Source organism: Desmodus rotundus, chromosome 6 (genome assembly GCF_022682495.2).
Source record: "Desmodus rotundus isolate HL8 chromosome 6, HLdesRot8A.1, whole genome shotgun sequence".
NCBI classification, from domain to species: Eukaryota; Metazoa; Chordata; class Mammalia; order Chiroptera; family Phyllostomidae; genus Desmodus; species Desmodus rotundus.
Window position 1 is genome coordinate 43,084,975 of NC_071392.1, and position 20,790 is coordinate 43,105,764.

General features: G+C 35.5%; 1 protein-coding gene across 1 annotated transcript in view; it reads left to right on the forward strand.

The window, feature by feature from the left end:
- MAGI2 (membrane associated guanylate kinase, WW and PDZ domain containing 2) overlaps positions 1-20,790 on the forward strand; it is a 1,366,741-nt gene that overhangs the window by 781,770 nt on the left and 564,181 nt on the right. Inside the window, 1 exon segment of the mRNA XM_053926810.1 lies at positions 338-457. Within this exon segment, the coding sequence (XP_053782785.1) occupies positions 338-457 (120 nt within the window).

Here is a 20,790-nt window from a genome sequence, read left to right on the forward strand (position 1 = left end):
ATGTAAATTCCTGAGCTAGCAAGCTCCTAGCCCAGTATTCAAACCACCTCTTCAAAACAGCCACAATGGTCTGCATTCTTTGCTAAAAAATCTATGCAGCCACATTCCAAGGCAATGACTCCTATAAGTGTGAAGAAGAAAAATGCTTTGTATATTTACTTTAATCTTTACCCCTGCTTTTTTCTATTTCCAAACAAACAGAAGGACAAATGCAAACTGCTAACTAGCAAGATGTACAAACAACTGTTATTGAATATTCAGAAGTATTATGGTATTTTTAAAGTTCAACAATAAACCACATAGAGTCTTTCTTTCATTTTTAATTTTCCTTATTCAGGCACCACAAGGCCACATAAGGAGGGTGAGGTCCCCGGAGTGGACTATATCTTCATCACAGTTGAAGACTTCATGGAGTTGGAGAAAAGTGGTGCCCTCCTGGAAAGTGGGACTTATGAAGGTAAGCACAGCTCTACTGCTATGCCTGCTCCTTGCTACATCACATTTTTTCCTCTGAAATTAATTAAGACATCAGGTTACCAATGTGCTACTGTTTTTGGTTTGAAAGCTTTAATAAAGTAATTTTAGAAACATATTTCCTAAAGAAAGGTTAAAATACATCTGAATTAATGCCACTCTTATGATGCTAAGAGAAATGTGTATGTACATACCCATTGAAGTATCCTGTAAAATCCTCCCAAGGCTAAGCTGTGACCTTGCAGATAAATTATCTTCATCTCTAGGTAACAACTAAAAGAGTGCAGGGCTTGAGTTCAAGTCCCATCTTATAGCTCCAGTTACTTCACTTCACTGGTCTTCATTTGCCTCCCATGAAAACTGATGGGATGGAAAATAGGATCTGTGGATGAATTCCAAAGCTCTTAACAGGGGTGTCCTATTTGCAGCCCAGAATGGCTGTGAATGCAGCCCAATACAAAATTGTAAATTTACTTAAAACATTATGAGATTGTTTTTTGTGATTACGTGTCACAATGTATTTAATGTGTGGCCGAAGACAAGTCTTCTTCCAGTGGCCCAGTGGCACAGTGTGGCCCACAGACGCCAAAAGGTTGGACACCCCTACAAGCAGAATTGAAAGTCTCCTTGTGTAGCCAAATCAAACATGAACATGAGATATATTAAAACCTTGAATGGGTTTTAATGGGAAACCTTGAGTAGGTTTCCATGGAAAGAGCACTGTAACATGAGCCATACTGTGCCTTATTACTTGCCCACTGTAAATATTAGGTAGCCCAGTTAGCATCCCTGAGCCCCGGTAGTCTTAGATGAGAAGGGGAAATGATAGTATTGAAAAATACAAATAAATAACATGTTGATATGATCTCATTTATATACTTAAGTAACATCTATATGTATGTAGTTTATGTGTAATGAAATTATGTCTGTGTATGAATAATGGAATTTTAAAATAATAAAATGAAAAGTATAAAATAATACTTTTATTCCACCTTATAATTTTTATATGTGTAAATTATATTCATTTGTATTATTAAGTCCAAAGATGAATCTAGTTTACTGAACTGCAATTAATAGTGAGTGATATTATAAACAAAACTCATGGCATATACAATGCTGCTTACCCATAAAATATCTTGAGGTCTACCATCAGCAAATAAACTGAGTTTGTTAAAATTCAGCTCTCTACTACCTCCTTCATTTATCTGTAGATGTTCAATAGACTATAGTTATTTAAGAACTCAATATTTTTTAGTTGTTAGAGGTATTAAAATCTCTTCTTTTACTTCACACTCTTTGGCAGTTTAGGCTGAGACGTATGCCTAAGCTACGGCTGAGACATTTAGTTGTTTATCTCCAAATTTACAAGACATAGGCAAAAATACCCAGGAAAAGAAAGTGGTTTTACACATAGGTCTTGTTTCTTCTTCAGATTATCAAAAATGAATAACAGTGGAGACTGATTAAAAGTATTTTAAATAAAAAAGCTGTATGAATATAAGCTGCCTTAGATTATGTATGAAAACTAATGATATGAAAGCCGTCAGTAAGTAAACAATAAGTTTTGTAGTATATTTGCCTATGGACTTTGTGACATCACTTAGTGGTGTTCATTAGTTTGAATGTTTGTAATAATAATGTATTATATTTAATTACCTTATTTAAATATCACATTTATGTAGCAAAGAACCAATGTCTTAACAAACAGGAATGTTCCAAGAATAGGATGAATAACAATATGACCTTTTCTCTAATTTTAAGAATAAAGATTATATTAACTGTATAGAAGGTAAAAAAAAAATAAACTAAATGTTCATGTTAAATTTCCAGTATTCCTCATGATAAACTAGATGTCATGACATTTAATACCAATATATTTTCAAGAATAATCTGGCTTAAATTTTAGGCTCCTGTTGAATTTTTAGGGAAACATCCTGAAACCATACAAACATGACTAATTTCATGAGCCAGAGTGGGTCGTCATAAATCTCCTTCAGACTTCTTTTCAGTATTGACACATTAAGTTTGATCAGTTTGGTGCCAACTTATTAATCACCCTCAGCATGCACAGAGCTGGCCATAGAATAATAATAGTGCTATTTACATATATGACTTTGGGGGTATGTTTAGATAGATAAAAAGCTCTTTTGTCAGGCCACATAACTATTTGGAAGGACACACAGGGCATATTCTCAAATCTCAGGATCTTCACATTTTCCTGCAATTACAGCTGAAAACCAGTAGAATTGACATTCTAATAAAAACTCACTGCTATTCCTTCAGGATGGATCCTGAGCTCCAGGTTCAGGGCTAACACTTCATGTATTATTCATCAAGGAAACCTAGGGGATGCTCTTTCTGCTTTGGTGCTTTCGGACTATAAAGAGTAACAATCATGTGCTGCTCAACTCGGCAAATACCTGAGAACTTTTATATTTGTCACACCTTCAGGATGTCCATCTCTCGTAAGAGTTCTTTAATAAAATCCCAGTTGTTATATGTTCTTCCTTTTAAGTGTTAGGACCATTTTTTCCTTCTTTCCTCCTGCTAGATAGAACATTCTCATGCTTTCTCAGTGCTGTTTAGAGCCCTCAGCAAGCCTGGAAAATTCATCTCCAATATCTGTGAATCCACTAAAGTAATTAAGAAGATATTGAGTTACTCTAAGCATTAAAGGTACACACGTGTTCACAATGTGGGGCCCTTTAGATCGATTCCAGCCCACAAACCAAGACAGCAAAACTGCTAAGGCAACTGGAGGTAGAAAGGTACCCCCTGCTTCTTCCTGCTTATAATGCTTCCAAGCTTGGAGCGTTTCTTTTTAGAGACTGGGCGCCCATTCATTTTTCATTAGCAAAGATCAAGGGAGACCTGCATAGAATGTCTGGTTAACTGCTCATGACTGAGAAAACCATTCTTACAGTGTGTCTGAGCTTCCCCTGCCCCACCACTCAGTTTCACAATAGGAAACACTTATCTGAAAAGCAGCTATGAAGAATATATTCTTTTAAGCATTTCTCGTATGTATACATTTTTGTCTCATTGTCAATAATTCTAATTTAATCCCAGTGAACAGATGTAGCTAAGATGGAATCTGTCCTTTGATTAGAAATCAGGTAGCCTGAATTGCAGTTTTCCCACTTAGGAACTGGCTCAAAGTCCTTGCTCCAACAGAACAATTCTGTTGCTTACCAGAGGCTGCAAGCAATGCCTTAATGTGCTTGAGTTATCATCTACTGTTAGGCCAAATGGCTCTAGGCAGAACTTTCGGGATTCTGAAAGTTTTTTTCCTGCGTCACCAACCCAAGCCAGGCTGAAAACCTCATTTCAGTTTGCTTTAAAACAGCTGCTGAATGGCCTTGAATGTAAATGACCCAGAGGTTTTGTCTCTGAAGGACCATAAGGTGTTGGTAAAGAGACTCTTTTCTGTAACTTAGATGATCTCTTTTTTACTTTTTCATATTCACTCAAGTTTAAGTTAATAGAACAAGGCCCAGTGGCGAGCCCGTCATAGCCTCAGGTACCATGAACTTTACAAACCTCCATGTCACGACTGAAGGTGTAGTCTTCATGTGAAACACAGACACAGAGTTCTTTGGATGAATGCAGATAATTCCTTTGGTATTAAGGTTACACGCATGTATACGGGAGACACCAAGAGGTAGTGTTAAATGAATAGGTCCAGTTATCTCATTCTCTAAGTACCTGGAAGGATGCAGTGTCTTTGGGAACTGTCCAAAGTACTTAATTACCTAGGGCTGTAAATCAGTGAGTCTTGCCTGACCTATTTCTTCCATTTATCTGGGATTCTAATTCATGGTTTCACTAACACCTCACACCAGTTGTCATTCTCAATCTGTGTTCTGTATGTTGTCATTAACTAATCCTATGTCCCCTGAGTAGTGCCTGGACTCTTGTTTCATTTAATTAATATATTAAAATCAGTTATGTTTCTGAGTAATGCTACTGTTGGAACATCTGCTGCCGTATTTTGCTGTTGTGCTTTTAAATGGAAAACAAAGCAATTTTCCTGTGTATTGAAGAAGTTACTGACCCTAAATTTAAATGTTTCCTTTAAATGGATATAAACTCGGTTGTAACATTGCCCCAATTTTTAAAAGAACCAAATTAAGACCACCAAGCTATTTGTGTATCTGACAGAAAATAGTGAAAATATGGCCCTCACCTTCCCCTTAATTGCTGTGGTTTCTCCTAATCATGGACCCTAGCATATATATCGGCAAGCCTACTGCAAACAGCACACCTAGGGTCTTAAACAATCTCATCACAAGGACTCTGAAATTCAGGTTTTCTCACAACTGTCCATAAGAGTGCTGTTCTTCTTGATGCAGCACATAAATTTTTATAAAAATTTAAGTATTAAGTGAAAACAATTTTCTAGAAAAACAAGCCAAATACTCCTATGATGAGAGAAGAGATACAACAAATTTTATATAAATTTATTTTATTTTAATAACTAAATTAACATCAGCTTTTTTAACATGACCTTGACACATTTATTATTGAAATTTGAATCTATTCCCAATCAAAATAGGATTGAATGATAGAGATATTCAATACATAGAAAAATAGTTATTGGTACTATAAATAGTCTCAAGATAAACCATTCTTCTATCAGTCCAAGTTTCTACCCCCTGAAATGTAAATAACATTTCTTAAAGGGCAGATCAGTGCTTACAATGATGTAAGGTTGATGCCACTGCAGGAAGCCAAAATGAAATAAAATTTTCTTTTTTCCCTTTCCCTTATACCCAGTCACAAGAGAAAATTTTACTATGTAAATGATAACTTCCGTAATAACAGTAGATTATTGGAGTTCACAGTTGAAAAGGGCCCAGGTGTTATTTCATATCCAGGTTGAAACATTTTTTTTTCTTTTGGTACTTGCTTCTTTTTCTTTCTTTTGGCAATATTGCTATTGTGGACGATATTAAGCCATGCATTTGGATGTTCATTTTTAAGAACACCAAATATTAACACTTAATACTCACTAAATGTTGATTTTACCAGTAGAGGAAAACATTTAGTGAAGATTTACACCCCTTGAGATTTTACGATGCCTTTTCTTTTTTGGTAAGTGATTCAATCTGTGGTCAGGACCACTGACAGAGAGTATATGGTTTGTTTATTTATTTATTTTTGCATGCTGTTTGATTTTTGTGAAAGGCACTAAGACTGGAAGTGTTATTGTACATTAAAATATGACAAAATTCTCTCTTGGCTTAGGACTTTTGTAACTCTAACCACTTTCAAGATATGTAATGCAAATACCTATTTCTAAGTAACTTTTTTCTCACAAAGGAGACAAGAAGGAATGAATCAACCCTCTAACTAATTTAATATTATCATATACATTATAAGTTATTAAAGACTAAAGTCAAGGAAAACAAAATGGCTTTTTTACTATTGCCTAAAGTACAACATTAACCAATTTACTATCAGTTGTATATGTTTTTGTTCAATTGTAGCTGAAAAGAATAGAAACAATTTTTTGGAGTATATCATTGAAATAGAATCAATATTCATGGGCACAGGACTTACTTCTCTGACTTTCTCACAACCTATAACAAAATTAGGTAAAGCCTAGGGTTTCAAAATTGTGATATCCAGGGTTTAATTAATTTCCCTCAAGCTCATGTCTTGAATTATAATGATTTTCTAACTCCTGTGCACATTCTTATAAATGTTTATCTGAAACAATTTAAGACTTCACCTGAAAAAATTATGTACCTTATTTAGTACCAAGAAAAATGAGAAAAATGGATGATCTCAAAATTCTTACTTATATTTCTCTCTACTGTTTCAACAAGCAAAACCTACTTTTCTTTGCTGATTAGGTGAATATTTTCAAGCACTCTGAGTTGTTTTTCTGAGTGGACAAAAAGTAAATAATAATATTGATAATAAATATTTCATAATTTTATGCACACCATATAGTTGTGAATATATACTGAGATATATTCATGAGATCTCACAATTCCATGACTTTCAAATAGAGTAAAATTACTCATTACATAGGCAACACACAAGAACCTTGATCAAATTTATTACAACTGTCTTCTTTGAGAGACCATATTTCTCTGAAATAACATCAGCATAGTGATGATCAGTGGCTCATGCCATTAGTCTTAGATTAGACAAACAGATCTTCCTAAAAGAGAACTTCTACTTACCCCAGTTATTCTCAGCGGTGCCCTTCCTGTAAAAGTTTTTTTCAGAGACTTGTTTCATACCTCAGTGATTGGAAAAATATAACCTAACATCCTATTGTACAAAAGTCATTTTGTATTTGAATTTCAAGTCTGAAAAATAAAACTTTCTAAGACATTTTTTCTTATATCTTCTGTACTCCTGATATGATGGACAGAGGAATCTAGAATCTGATTGACCATGGACCTGTGACCATGGACCTTATTTTTCTGAGAGAATAGAAATCAAAAATGATACAGCAGAGCCTAATTTTTATCATTAAGTAAGTTCTTTATTTCAGGACATAGATATCCATCTCCAACAAAGTTGCAAGAGGTATAGCTTTTACTATGAATTATTTTTATCAACTGCAACTTTCATTCAGACTGTGCACAATAACAGTATCTGAAACTTTGAGACCTCCATTGGTCAGGCTGCAAAGTAGACAGAGAAACTGAGTGCTTTTACCAAAAATTATGAAGTAACAATTCTTAAAATACCCTGCTGCCATGTGTTTAAAAGGAACATGTTTAGAAGATTTTCACCATAGGAGAACTATCCTTGTTAAAGGCTCGGGAATTCTGGCAATTATCGAAAATCATTCACAACACTACATTAAAATTTAATATGCTGAAGCAGGCAGTCCCTCCTGACATAATAAACAGCTCTCTTAGACCTGTTCTAGGCTGTACATGTAGCAACAACCAGATAAAATTAGGACCAAGTGGTCAGCTTATCTTGTCTAAATGGGAATATCTTCATGAAACTTAGTTGTTAAAGACTCTAAAATGTGAATTTTTAGGGACAAGTAAAAACACAAATTCATAGTATTTGTTGTAACAAAATGGAAAGTTTGACTTAACGCTGGCTTCAGCCTGTTTGTATTAGCTGTGGGAGCCTCCTTTCTGATCCTGCTGGAACAGAACAAGCACATCCCTATCCACCTAGGGTCTTGGGTTTGTTGTTATTTCATGTTCCTGGACTACTTGTCTTCCAACCACTTTGGTTATCTCGTTTTGAGATATTTACCTTTGAGTCTTCAGGAAACTCTTACTTGACAACCTTATCTAACATTGTACCTGCTGACAGTTTCCATCCCCTTCCTCTGATTTATTTTTCTTTACTGTACGTACCATAACCGAACATATATTCTATGTTCCTTTGTTCAGTTATTGTCTATATCCATCACTCAAATGTAAACTTCAAGAGGTCAGATAATGTTTGGATCACTGCTAATTCTTGAGTTTAGAATTGTCAAATAGAAAACACTCAATTAATATGAGTTGACTGAAGGAATGAACGTGGAGGTTCCATTCTCAAAGCCTATATCTCCACATAGAAGTTCAGCCTGAACTAGGACTCTGGGATACATCCACCTCCTAATTCAAAATGTTGTAGGTCAATGGTTTAAAGTTGCAGCATCAATTGGACCCCAGAATCTTTTCCTAGATGAAACATGTCATACTTACAATAATTTTGTTCTTGCATTATTTCTCCTTTTTCCCCTTGCTTTTTAAAAAAATTTTCAAATGTTAATTCTTTTGATTAACCTTATGAGTCCTTGTTTTGAGTTCCCATATTTGTTTCTCGCTCAGTACCACACAAACTATAACACTTTCTCCAGAAAATAGTGCTTATCTTTATGGCCATTTCTCATAATGTGGTTTTTACCATAGTAATTCATGGCTTGTCAGCTTACTCAAACTCAAAATCTAGTAGATTTGGTCTACAAAACCATATATTCCACTAACCTCCCTCTCCACCCAACTTTTATTGATTGTACTACCTAAATGCTTCTTGGACTAATGATAATTACCTTTTCCTATAACGACAAAGACTGTTGATTTTTCTACCTCTAGTACCAAAAGTCAGTGGAGAGCTGGAAAGCAGAAGTAATGAGGCCAAACCTAGCAGAGAGATAGAAGGGACTGAGGTGTATCGCAAAATACACAAACACAGGCAGTTATTTTAAAACAAAGGAACTAGTGTGTGCATTCTCTCACTAAAGGAATATCAAAGCATTGTAGTTAATGTGGACATGTGGTGCTTGGAATTTATTGGGTATTTCACTAACATTTTCTGTCTGATTTTCAATAAATTATAAGGAAACATGAGTTTATTTATTATTCTTGTATTCTTAGGAGAATTAGTGAAAATTAAATGGAAATATAATTTTACTTAAGTATTAATTATACACTGCTAATAAGATTCCTACTCCTCCGTCACCTTTCTCTCCCTTTTTTCACCATTTCTTTAAATTTTCTTGTAATATGTGAAAGTTTGATTCCTTTCACTCAGAAGATAATGACTAAAATGATAAATCTAGAAACTTGTATTTTAAATTTGAATTCTAAGTATTAACCAAAATACTTAATACAGCATACATAGTCAATAAGCAAAAAGTTTTAAACAGCTCTGGCTGGTATGGCTCAGTTGGTTGGGTGTCATCCCATGAACTGTAAGGTCGCCAGTTTGACTCCTGGTCAGGGCTGTTTATATTTCCTTTTTTCTTACCTGTCAAGGGTTTTTTGCTACCAAGAGCTCACTGACATTTCTGCTTTCTTTATTCTTTTGTTTATCCTTTTCTTTCTCCTGAAAATTACCACTCCCATGTGGATTCTCTACTATAGTCATACTTTACATCCTAATAATCTTCACCACTTGAGATATGCTACATTTTATACTTTAGTTAGTCTTATTTCTTGGTTCTATTCTTGGTTCTATCTCTTACGTTTAAATACATTATTTACCTGTATGTTCCCTGAGCACAAATTTAACTAAAAGGACTTCTGTGTCCTGTGCAAGAAGCAAAACTGTCGTAGAAATGGGCATGTCTATAGAGTTTTGTTCAAACAAAAGTTGTGTCGTTTGGCATGATACATGCTCAAAACCTGTAATTGATCCTGATTTGCCACATTTTCCGTGTTATTCGATTAGCCCAATAATATATTGGAATCCACCCTCTTGACAAATGGGTCCTACACATTTAATATTTGTCTGAATGGAATTAATTATTTCAATTGATATTTTATATCATTTTCTTTTCAGAATTTACTAAATCATATCATATCCCTGTAATTTAGAAAACATAATATTTTACTATTTTATTATTATTCTTTTAATCTTAACATTTTCATTCTTTTATCTAAACAAGCCTTCTTAGTAGTAATTAGGAAGCTTTTGGGGGGAATAAAAGTTTGTTTCTGAGTATATGAAGATTTTGAGCTAACAAAAAGTACTTTATTTTCATTTATATTTTTTATTTTGTTCTTTATTCAAAATTTTACTTTATTTCTAAACCATGCACTGTTGATACTCAGTCCCATCTCAGCTAATCACATCCCCTGTATTTTTGTTGCTTATTATTTTCTTTTCTTGGGTATCCTTACAATTATCATTTGATTTAATTCCATTATGTACAATTTGAGGCCACACTTGCTTTATGGTCCACTCCAAAACACCTTATTACAGATTTGGAATTAGAAATATGGTTGAATAAAATTGTTTATATTCATTCAACATGGGTTTCCAGTTACTCAAAAGTTGTTTTGCTTTTTATGTTTTAAATTTTCATAACTTTGCTATTAATGTACAAAATGCATCTGCATGGTATCTACTTTCCAGAAACAATAATGAAAGTAGAAATCATATAGGACAGTAGAGACACATTCCCAAGAGTGATTGAAAGTATACCACAACTGCCTCAGAATAACAAAATATTTATCAAGATCTTATCTAAAGTAACAAAATGCATTAAATGTGAGCATGAAAATATTGAGGCAGCAGGTTGAGAAGCTAGAGTATGGGTTATAAAGGGAAGCCACTGAGGGGAGGGGCAGACGGGTAGCCGGAGAGCAGGACTGTGACAGGCCTGATTTGTGCTAGCCATCCACTTTCAAGTGCAAGAATTGTTGGCAGTGTTTGAAGAAAATAAGTAGAACTAGAGTACTACATTACAAGCTGGGTAATTGTCTGATGGAGTTGTCTGCATCCCAGGCTGCACCTGTGTGTTCTAAAAAGTTCTGATCAGACAAGGGTTTGACCTCCAAAACATAAAGAACTCACACGACTCCACTCCAAGAACTTGGGCAAAGGACTTGAACAGACACTTCTCCAAGGAGAACATACAGAGGGCCCAGAGACACATGAAAAGATGCTCAGCATCACTAGCCATCAGAGAGATGCAAATTAAAACCACAATGAGATACCACCTCACACCGGTCAGAGTGGCCAATATAAATAAATCAACAAACAAGTGTTGGAGAGGATGCGGAGAAAAGGGAACCTTAGTACATTGTTGATGGTAATGCAGACTGGTGCGGCCACTGTGGAAAACAGTATGGAATTTTCTCAGAAAACTAAAAATGGACTGCCTTTGCCCCAGCAATCCCACTGCTGGAATTATATCCTAAGAGCCCTGAAACACCAATCCAAAAGAACCTATGCACCCCAATGTTCATAGCAGCACAATTTACAATAGCCAAGTGCTGGAGGCAACCTAAATGCATCATCAGCAAATGAGTGGATCCAAAAACTATGGTACATTTACGCAATGGAATTCTACACAGCAGAGAGAAAGAAGGAGCTTATACCCTTTGCAACAGCATGGATGGAACTGGAGAGCATTATGCTAAGTGAAATAAGCCAGGAGGTGAGGGACAAATACCATATGATCTCACCTTTAACTGGAACATAATAAATAGAAGAAAAAAGCAAACAAAATATAACCAGAGTCATTGAACTTAAGAACAATTTAACAATAGCCAGAGGGGAGTGGGGAGGGGACAGTGGGGAGAAGGGTTTTCAGGAACTACTATAAAGGACACATGGACAAAACCAAGAGGGAGGGTGGAAGCAAGGGAGGGATATGGGCTTGGATGGGGTGGGGGGGAGATGTGGGGAGAAAATACAGACAACTGTAATTGAACAACAATAAAATAATTAAAAAATAAAAATAAAACATTCTGATATCTTTTACGTCAACTAACTGTACCACCATCTCCTTCACATTTTCTGACAGCACTGGCACAGAAAGTATCCTCATTTGCAGCAAGAAATAAGTTCTAAGCCCATATTAGAATGTGTTGGGTAGCTAGCAAGGGTTACAGTACCCCAAGGAACCAAGGCATTATTTGGGAACCACTTTGACTTAGAGGAAGCCAAAATTATTTGTCCAAGTATTCAGTTGAGGCATAGGAATTGCAAGTCCAAATGTTAGTCTTGCCGTTGGAAATGTACTTGAAAGAGCTCTAGGAGAATGCAAGTGTTGTATTTAAATGGCTGGTGAGTTGCGTGTGACAGAGAAATGAGACTTGTTCTGAGTGACCTGAAGAAGTGGATCTAGGACAAAAATTAGACAAAGAGACAAAGATTGCGGCTTGATATACAGATTGCTTTCTAATAGTCAAGTCTAATAAAAAAGTAAACTGATTGCCAATGTTTATCAACTGTTTACCAACAGTTTACCAAACTCTTAGCAACTGTTTACCAATGCAATCAGATTATTTTTATCTCCCTCCCCCTCTCTGTAAAATAAAAGATAAAATATTTTTTAAAAGATGGAGAAGGAAATAGTTTTTTAAAAAATTTTATTGCATTTATTGGGGTAACATTGATTAATAAAATTATATAGGTTTCAGGTGTACAATTCTGTAATACGTCATCTGTATATTGTGGTATGTGTTACCCACCCAAATTCAAGTTTCCTTCCATCACCATTTATCCCCCCTTTACTTTTTTCTATCTCCCTTCACCCCCATTTTCCTCTGGTTATCAGCATGCTGTTGTATACGTCCATGATTTTTTGGGGGGTTTTCTGCTGTAACCCCTTTACTTTTTTCACCCAGCCTCCTAACCCCTCTCCCTTCTGACAGCTGTCAGTCTGTTTTCTGTATCAATGAGTCTGTTCTATTTTGTTTATGTGTGGAATCTAATGAACAAAAGAAACAAAGGGAGTAAAAATTTAAAATTAGAAATTGTGAAGTCTTTTTTGTGTAAGAAATAGCCCACATATATGAAAAACAGAAGCAAAGTAAGAAAAATTGTAAAGGAAATTATGGGAGAGGTGTATTAAGCAGAATACAAAAGCATGTAAACTTTAAGACAAGGGGAAATTTTATAGAACAGTCATTTTAACTCTTTTAAAACTTTATTGATGCCATAAAATGTAAACACTATAAACCTGGATAGTTTGTCAGAAGTAGGCTATCACATGCAAAAATAAATTGAATTGAAATGTAAAAGAGAAATCAGAGGTAAACCAAAGTAACATTTCAGAAGATGTTTGCACAAATCGCATTTTAGAAAACATTTCAAAACTAGCACATGATGAAAAACATTTAAGAGAAAATAGTGGTGAACATATATATGTGTATATGTTTATGCACACACACACACACATACACATCGCTCTCTCTCTCTTGCTCTCTCTCCCTCTCTTCACCCCCATTCCTGGTTTTCCTCTCCTCTTATTCTCTTTGACCACTCTTTCTCACTCACTTTTGCTCACACTTGCTGCTCCCATAGTTGCTTAGCCTTAATTCTTTTTCTTTGTAGTCTATAGATTATAGTCTACAATCAGCTGGCCTACCCTAAATCTGTATCCCCAACTCAGACCTAGTTCATGGGTTAAACCTATATATAGCTTCCATTTGTGTATTGAAAAGACATAAACTAAAATTCTCCTAAGTTGAGCACACCATCTCCTCAAAACTTTTGTCCCTTCTATAGTCCCAATATCAGTATATAACATAGCTACTAAAGTAATTGCCCAGGTCATAAACCTAGGAGTCATCCTTGATTCCCCACAATATCCAAGTAATCATCCGGTCCTTCCAAGGATGTGCCCCATTTGGTCTATTCCCACTGACCCTGCCATTTTTCATATTTTAACTGTCTCAGAGAACACCAAGAGTCTCCTTCTTGGCTTTTCTCTCTTGGTGATAGAATAATCCAATCCCCAAATTTAATCATGGTACTTCTCTGCTAAAAATAGCTTACAGCAACTTCTGCAATAAATTCTTATGCCATAAAATGTGATGGCCTTTCTCATTCCTCACAGCCTCATTACTCTCCACTCACTAATGTCTCCCCAGGAAACACAAATTCCTTCACGTTGCTCTGCAATATTGCATTCATCTACACCAACATGCCTCTGTGCTTGGATTTTCCTCTGCTTTCCTCCAGGGTCTGCTGATGAACTTCAGTTTATCTCCAAACAGACTTCAGTATCCTTTGTACTCCTGCACCCTTATAGTCATCACAGTAATTATAGAATTATAATCTTTGCTGCATAGAATGGTTAGATTAAAGAATATTTTACTGTGTAATTTTGCATGTTAACCTATATTAGGTCTATGTAATCTTTCTTTTTAAAGGATCATGTTCCAATGTTCACTATCTCAGTGAATAACTTTTTATCCACCCATATGCCTAACAAGAATGCTGAGTCATTCTTGACATCTTTCTCCCTCACCTCCACATCCATTCTACCACCAAGGCCAATCTACATATACTTCTGAACATCATTTGAATCCTTCCATTTCTCCTCATTTTCACCATGGCCATCAAGCTAGTCTAAGATGCATTATTTCTTCCTGGATTGCTGCAATATGTCTTCTAAATAGCTTACTTACATATACTTTGGATTGCCTCCACTCCCATTTTCACATTACATTCAGAGTCATTTTTTCAAAATGCAAAACCAGACCCACTTCTTTCCCACTGGCACTCCTCATCACCCGGCCCCATACACACACATATAAAAATTTGTGGATCCACAACACAGCTTTTATCTTGAGAATAAGAAACTGTAGGCAATCTGGTTTTTCCTTATTGGGAGTATAGGTACATGAACTATGATGGGAACACATGGTATGCAACAGCTAGAAGCAACAAATTAAATGTACTTTTTGTTCAATTTTTAAATTATTTATATATTGTTGTTCAATTACAGTTGTCTGCATTTTCTCCCCACCCCTCTACCCCACCCCAGCCAAACCCACCTCCCTCCCCTGCTTCCTCCCTCCCCCTTGGTTTTCTCCATGTGTCCTTTATAGTAGTTCCTGAAAGCCTCTCTCCCCACTATCCCCTCCCCACTCCCCTCTGATTATTGTTAGATTGTTCTTAACTTCAATGACTCTGGTTATATTTTGTTTGCTTGTTTCTTCAATTGATTATGTTCCAGTTAAAGGTGAGATCATATGGTATTTGCCCCTTACCTCCTGGCTTATTTCACTTAGCATAATGCTCTCTAATGTTCATAGCAGCACAATTTACAATAAATATACTTTTAATAGCATGAATGAATCTTAAGAGCATGTTTCCAAATGGAAAAAATAAACTCATAGATATACAGAGCAACCCGATGGTTGCCAGAGGGGAGGGAGGTGGGGGGTGGGCAAAAAAGGAGAAGGGGATCAAGAAGTGCAAACTTCCACTTGTAAAATAAATCATGATGATGTAATGCACAGCATAGGGAATAGGCTCAATAACATTGTAATAAATACAGTGACAGATGGTCACTAGACCTATTGTGATTTTGTAAGGTATATAAATGCAGAAGCACTTTGCTGTATACTTGAAACTAATATAAGACTGTATATTGACTCTACTTAAATTTTTTTGAAAAGCAGAATAAATGAAATAAATTAAAAAAGAACTAGACAGATATACAGCACATTGCCACCTACATGAATTTAAATGCATTTATACAAAACAATCAATATCAGCAGGAATATATGCAAGCCCAAATGTGTTTTTCTTGTACTACCTGCTCCCTTATCCTGCTTCATTTTTCTTCTTAGAACTTAACATCTAATCAACTTATTTTCAAAAGACTTTATTCATTTATTTTTAAAGGAGAAAAAATGAGGGAGGAAGAGAAGGAGAGAAACAGTGATATGTGATTGGTTGCCCCTTGCATGCCCCCTACTGGAAGCCTGGACCACAACCTAGGCATGTGCCTTGAGCATTCGGAATCAAACCAAGACCTTTCGGTTTGCACAACAACACCCAACTCACTGAGCCACATCTGTCAGGGCTCTAATCAAGTTATGTTTTACTTATTGTGTCATTGTATCTCTGTCTTCCTCAGTATAAATGTAAATTCCATAAGAGATTTCAATCTATTTGGTTCACAGCTATTTCCCAAATTCCTAAAGTAGTATGTGGCACAAATTAGAAGGTACTCAATAAATATTAGTCTAATAAATTAATTTTTATTAGGTACATTAGAATATTTGTCTAAGGTATATGTATGGGATAATGGGATTTAGTATGAGGATTAAAAGCAATCCATAGATCAATCAATCAAAAAGTCAACAATAAGTGGGGAAACCAAAATTCTTGACATAATCTTAAAAACCATTCAGGTTCTATTTTATATCTATCTCTGGAGCATCATCTCTCTCAGTGCCCTGACTACCCATCAACATATTTCAGCCACATACTCCCAGTTCTTTGAAATGCACCACATTCTTTGACACCTCAGGATCATGATGCTTATTGTTCTCTTTGTCTAAACAACTTTTCTTGCCCATACTTCCCTCTCCCTAATACGTTGCCTAGTTAAATCCTGCTCATTCTTTAGATATCAGTTAATGGACTACCTTTTCAAAAAACCTATTCTGACTCCTTTAGTCTATATTGCTTCCATGGAATCCTGTAATCCTATTCCTTCTGGATATCTATTATGTGTACATATTGAATGTAGTTATGCATTCGATTTTAGTAGCAATCCATCTCAACAGTCTATAAGGTCCACAAGGCACTCTTTCTTGTTTTGATCATTATTGTACTTCTGGTGCCTATACTACTTGGCACAGAGTAATTATTCAATTAAACATTAACCATTTGAATGAGTCTTTTTATATACATTTCTCTGTAGCCTTTTAGGAATTCTGAATTTGCCGAGTCAAGAAAGCTTCACCCTTCAAACTTCTTAGTCCATTTCCAGGTTAACTTTCTTTCAAAATGGTCTTCACACAGGTCTCATTGTCTCATCAGAAATGACATCTAGGTCTCCAACCTAAATAAGATTTCCTCATAAGAGTCATCTAATGGAGTCAGAAAGCAGCAAGCTCATTTTTTTAAGTTGACAGGAACCTATAATAGAGCATTTCATCATTATTTGCTCCTTTAAGAAAAAGATTATTATATCAAGAAAATTAATATTTCCTTTGCCTTTGAGCCAGATCCTGTGCCTTGTTCAGCTTAAACTTTTTTGAAAAATTTAGTACTTTTCATTATCAGTTTTCTTGGCATTCTTCACTGTTCCTGTCATTGTAATTGGAAAAAATACAGGAAATCTTTGATGACTGAAAGAATGAGCCCTGACACCTAGCAACCAGTGCCTGGCATTGCTCATTATGAAGGGAACTGGCTTTTTAAAGTCAGGGAGCTATAGCTTTGATCAGATTGCTCTTAAAAATCACCATTAACTTTCCCCATTATTGTAACTCTTGATTAATCAATTAATTGCAACTCCTTTCCTAAGGCTGAAAGCAAAGAATAAATGAAATCTGATGAAAAACTATGTAATGATAGGAGTTTGCTTTTTAAAATGATGTTTTTAACCTATATGTCACTTTATTTTTTCTAATAATGTGTTTGATAGAAAAGGTATATCTAAATGACCAACATAAGCATAAAAACATTCTATAGGGAAGTATTTTCCCATTTTTCACAATCATAATACATGGCTCTTTGCTAATGTGGCCAGTCACTGTGACACTGTGCCTGCACTTCCAATCCCTTTCCTTTTTTTCCCCTTTCCTTTTTTTTATTCTTGTGATGTGTTCTTAGATTCAAATTTTTAAAAATGCCCATAAATAAAAGAACACCATGTTTCCATCAATTTTGGGTGTGAAGACTAAATCAAATGATCACAAAGACTTGGCTTCAAAGTATCTTAAACAAGAAATCTTCCAAAAGGAGAGAAAAGGTATTTAATGTTCTGGGCATTACAGTACATGCAGAGGAGGGAGTAAAAGAAGAAAAGAGATTGTATTCTTCTGGAGTGTGGGTTAGAAAAGCTGAAGTATAGAAGAGTTATATTTCAAATCCTTACCGCCGTTTAGACAGTGGAACTGTCTATGGAGCTTTGAATTGGGGGGTAGATTCTGTTGATGGTTTTTCATGTTCCAGTCTAAGGAGACACCGCTAAGTAAGACTCTGGCTTGACTGCCTCTAAATGACCAGGAGAAGGCATGTTTTATGCCCCTTATATTGTATTTGCATGGGAACAAGCCCAAATGATACACAGTCTAAATATTTTCTGCTTGTGTTAATTATTTTTTGTTTCCTTAATATAAATCTTTCCAAGTGTGCTACTATGTCTTATAGGTCACATTGCAGAGTGTAAAGATTTGGACTTCTTTGCTTTAGGATAGGAAATTTGGGGAAAGTAATTTCAGGGGGGATGGGCAGGGGATATCATTGCCCAAAACATTCAGCCATTAAAAAGTTAAGAAGTTGAAAGTACTTTAGCCTCCAATAGGAATGCAGAGTTTGAATATCTCTTAAAGGCATACAACTATAATTGAATAACAATAAAAATTTTTAAAAAAAGAAAAGAAACAACCAACAAATGTATAAATAAGTGGAATAATAAACTGATGTCTTTCTCTAAAAATCAATAAATAAAAGTTTTAAAAAAGAAAAAAAAAAGATGCTCCTGAATACTGAAACAAAACAGGATTTTCATAGTATCTCAAAGTAAACAACCATAGTTTCCTGAGATGAAGTAGACAGGACTTCCAAGATCTTTTATATAAAACATAGAACATTCTGGTTCTCAGCAGGTGAAATTCAGAAAGAACTCCAATAATATTCTCATGAAAAAATATTGGGAATGACTGCCACATAACCACATTTTCAAATATCGGGACCATTGAGAGGAATATTGAGTTTATTGAAACGCACATGTGTTTTACACTAAAATATAAGAGGGATAAACAGACCCCAAAATTAAACTTGCACATTTCTGTAAAGTATTGCCAGATAAATATATTTTCCTTTATTTTTATTCTGACAAAGAATACATATATAAACATATGTAAACAGTCAAGTAGCATGAAAAGGCCAATGTTTAATAACAAGAGGGTTACGCTACATCTGTCACTAGGCCACATTCTCCTCCTTCAAGACAATCACTTTCAACTTCTTTGGTAATTCATTCCGTTATGTCACTACATGTCTAAAAACAATATTCTTGTACTGCCATTTGTTGGTCTATCAATTTTAGATATTACATTTTAATTCCTAATCTAGTGTACGAATTTTTTAACTTTCTTTTCCACACACACACACTCATACTTCCTTCTTCCCCTCATGGGTAATCACAACTTTTCATTAAATTCACCCATCATTTATTTTATTATGCCTATGTAAATATTATTCACTCCTGAGACAAGTGGTGTACTATGTATGATTTTATGTTTCCTTTTTCTAATGAATTAATAATTGCTTCATTTTAACATTTGCTTAATTTTCTAATTATGCAATGCTAAATTTCCCAATGCACTAATAATTTTTTAAATGCTGCTGGATACTATTTTCAACACATACACAACACACAGGATAATTTATAAGTTCCTTTTTCCCTTGTTGCTTCATCTTGCTAATCATTCTTTCGTACAGCATCATGTATTTATTTCATAACTAAACATCATCTAAAATGGAACTGTCTTTGTTTCTCCCAGTTTCTACTTTTCTGGTAGTTTTGGTGTCTGGACATTGGAGGTTTCTATGGAGGTCAAAAGAGTTTTGGCTGTGCATATTGCAGCATGAAGCAGTGAGATGCATTTAGAGGGCATTTAGAGGGCTCACTTCTCCATGTTATTGAAGAAGGCTATTGACTGGCGGCTTCTTCATTCAGGTGTACTGACCAGCAGCCTGGCCCTCTTCAGGAGAAGATGGGGGGCATCTCCAAGTTTCATTATTGGTAGGTCTTTTCCTAGGACCCTTCATTTCTCCAGAGAACAGCATTCTATTCTCCTGCCAGATTGGGGTGGGGAGGGCAGTGCCTGGATTCAGGAAGAAGACTGAGGGAAAGTAGCCAACAAGTCCAGAGTTCAGTGAGTAAACTGCCCTTTAACTGTCTTGTTTTCTGCTTTTCACTTCAGCCAGGGTACTTTTAGGAATTCCACAGTGTGAATTAACTGATCCTGTCTGATTATTCTATGCAAGCTCTAGATCTCTGCATCTTATTTGTGCTAAGGTTAGTTACCTCTCCTCCACCTAAATTTGTTCTTTAAAATTGTGCTGCCATCCTTGATCTGCTTTTCTCTCCTTTCCTATTCTCTTGTTTCTTTAATCCTCATTATCATTGTAGTAGGGCTTTGGCAATATGGGAGGGGATACAGTTGTGTTTAATTCTTCATGTATTTATCTAGGGAAATTTAAAAGGTAGTAACTTTTTTGAAGGAGTTACCCAGGTATTCACAAAAAGATATTCTATTTCATTGGTCTTGAAGAAGAAAGACCAATGGCAAACATTTTAAAACACCAACTCCCTGGTATTGAGGAGTTAGGGTGGAATGTTGGGCATGTAAACATTCTGCCCAAAGGATTCTGATTCATTCTTCTAGTTCTGTGGATAATTCTGAGTTCTGTGTAGGAAGAGGCACAAGTCCAAATATTGTATGACAGGGTTTCTCTGGGAAGGAAACGAAGGGCTCAGAGAGAAAATGCTCCAGGTCTTCTCCCAGAGAGAAAAAGCGAAAAAGAGAGTGAAGTCTCACCCTTCTAGTAGGTGTGGATAACCTGGCCTGTCTGTGCAACTCTACAGTTTAACTGACCCTGGGTAAGGACTCAAGATACCAAATTAGGGGGGGACTTGAGACTTGGATACTGGAATTACTGAAGTCAGACAAGGCACATTGTAGTATTCATTCCAATTCTAGAGATCTCACAATACTTTACAAGTGGTATTGCTCACTGGAAGAGTTGACTGACAGAAACAGTTACACTGTTTTTGTAAAAATTAAAATGTTAAAGTCAGTATTTCTCACTTTATAAAAATCTTACATTAGTTCAGACGTGTCTGTTTTATTCATTCTGGCCATTCTTAACTCCTGGATATGAATAATTGTCATAGAGATTAAG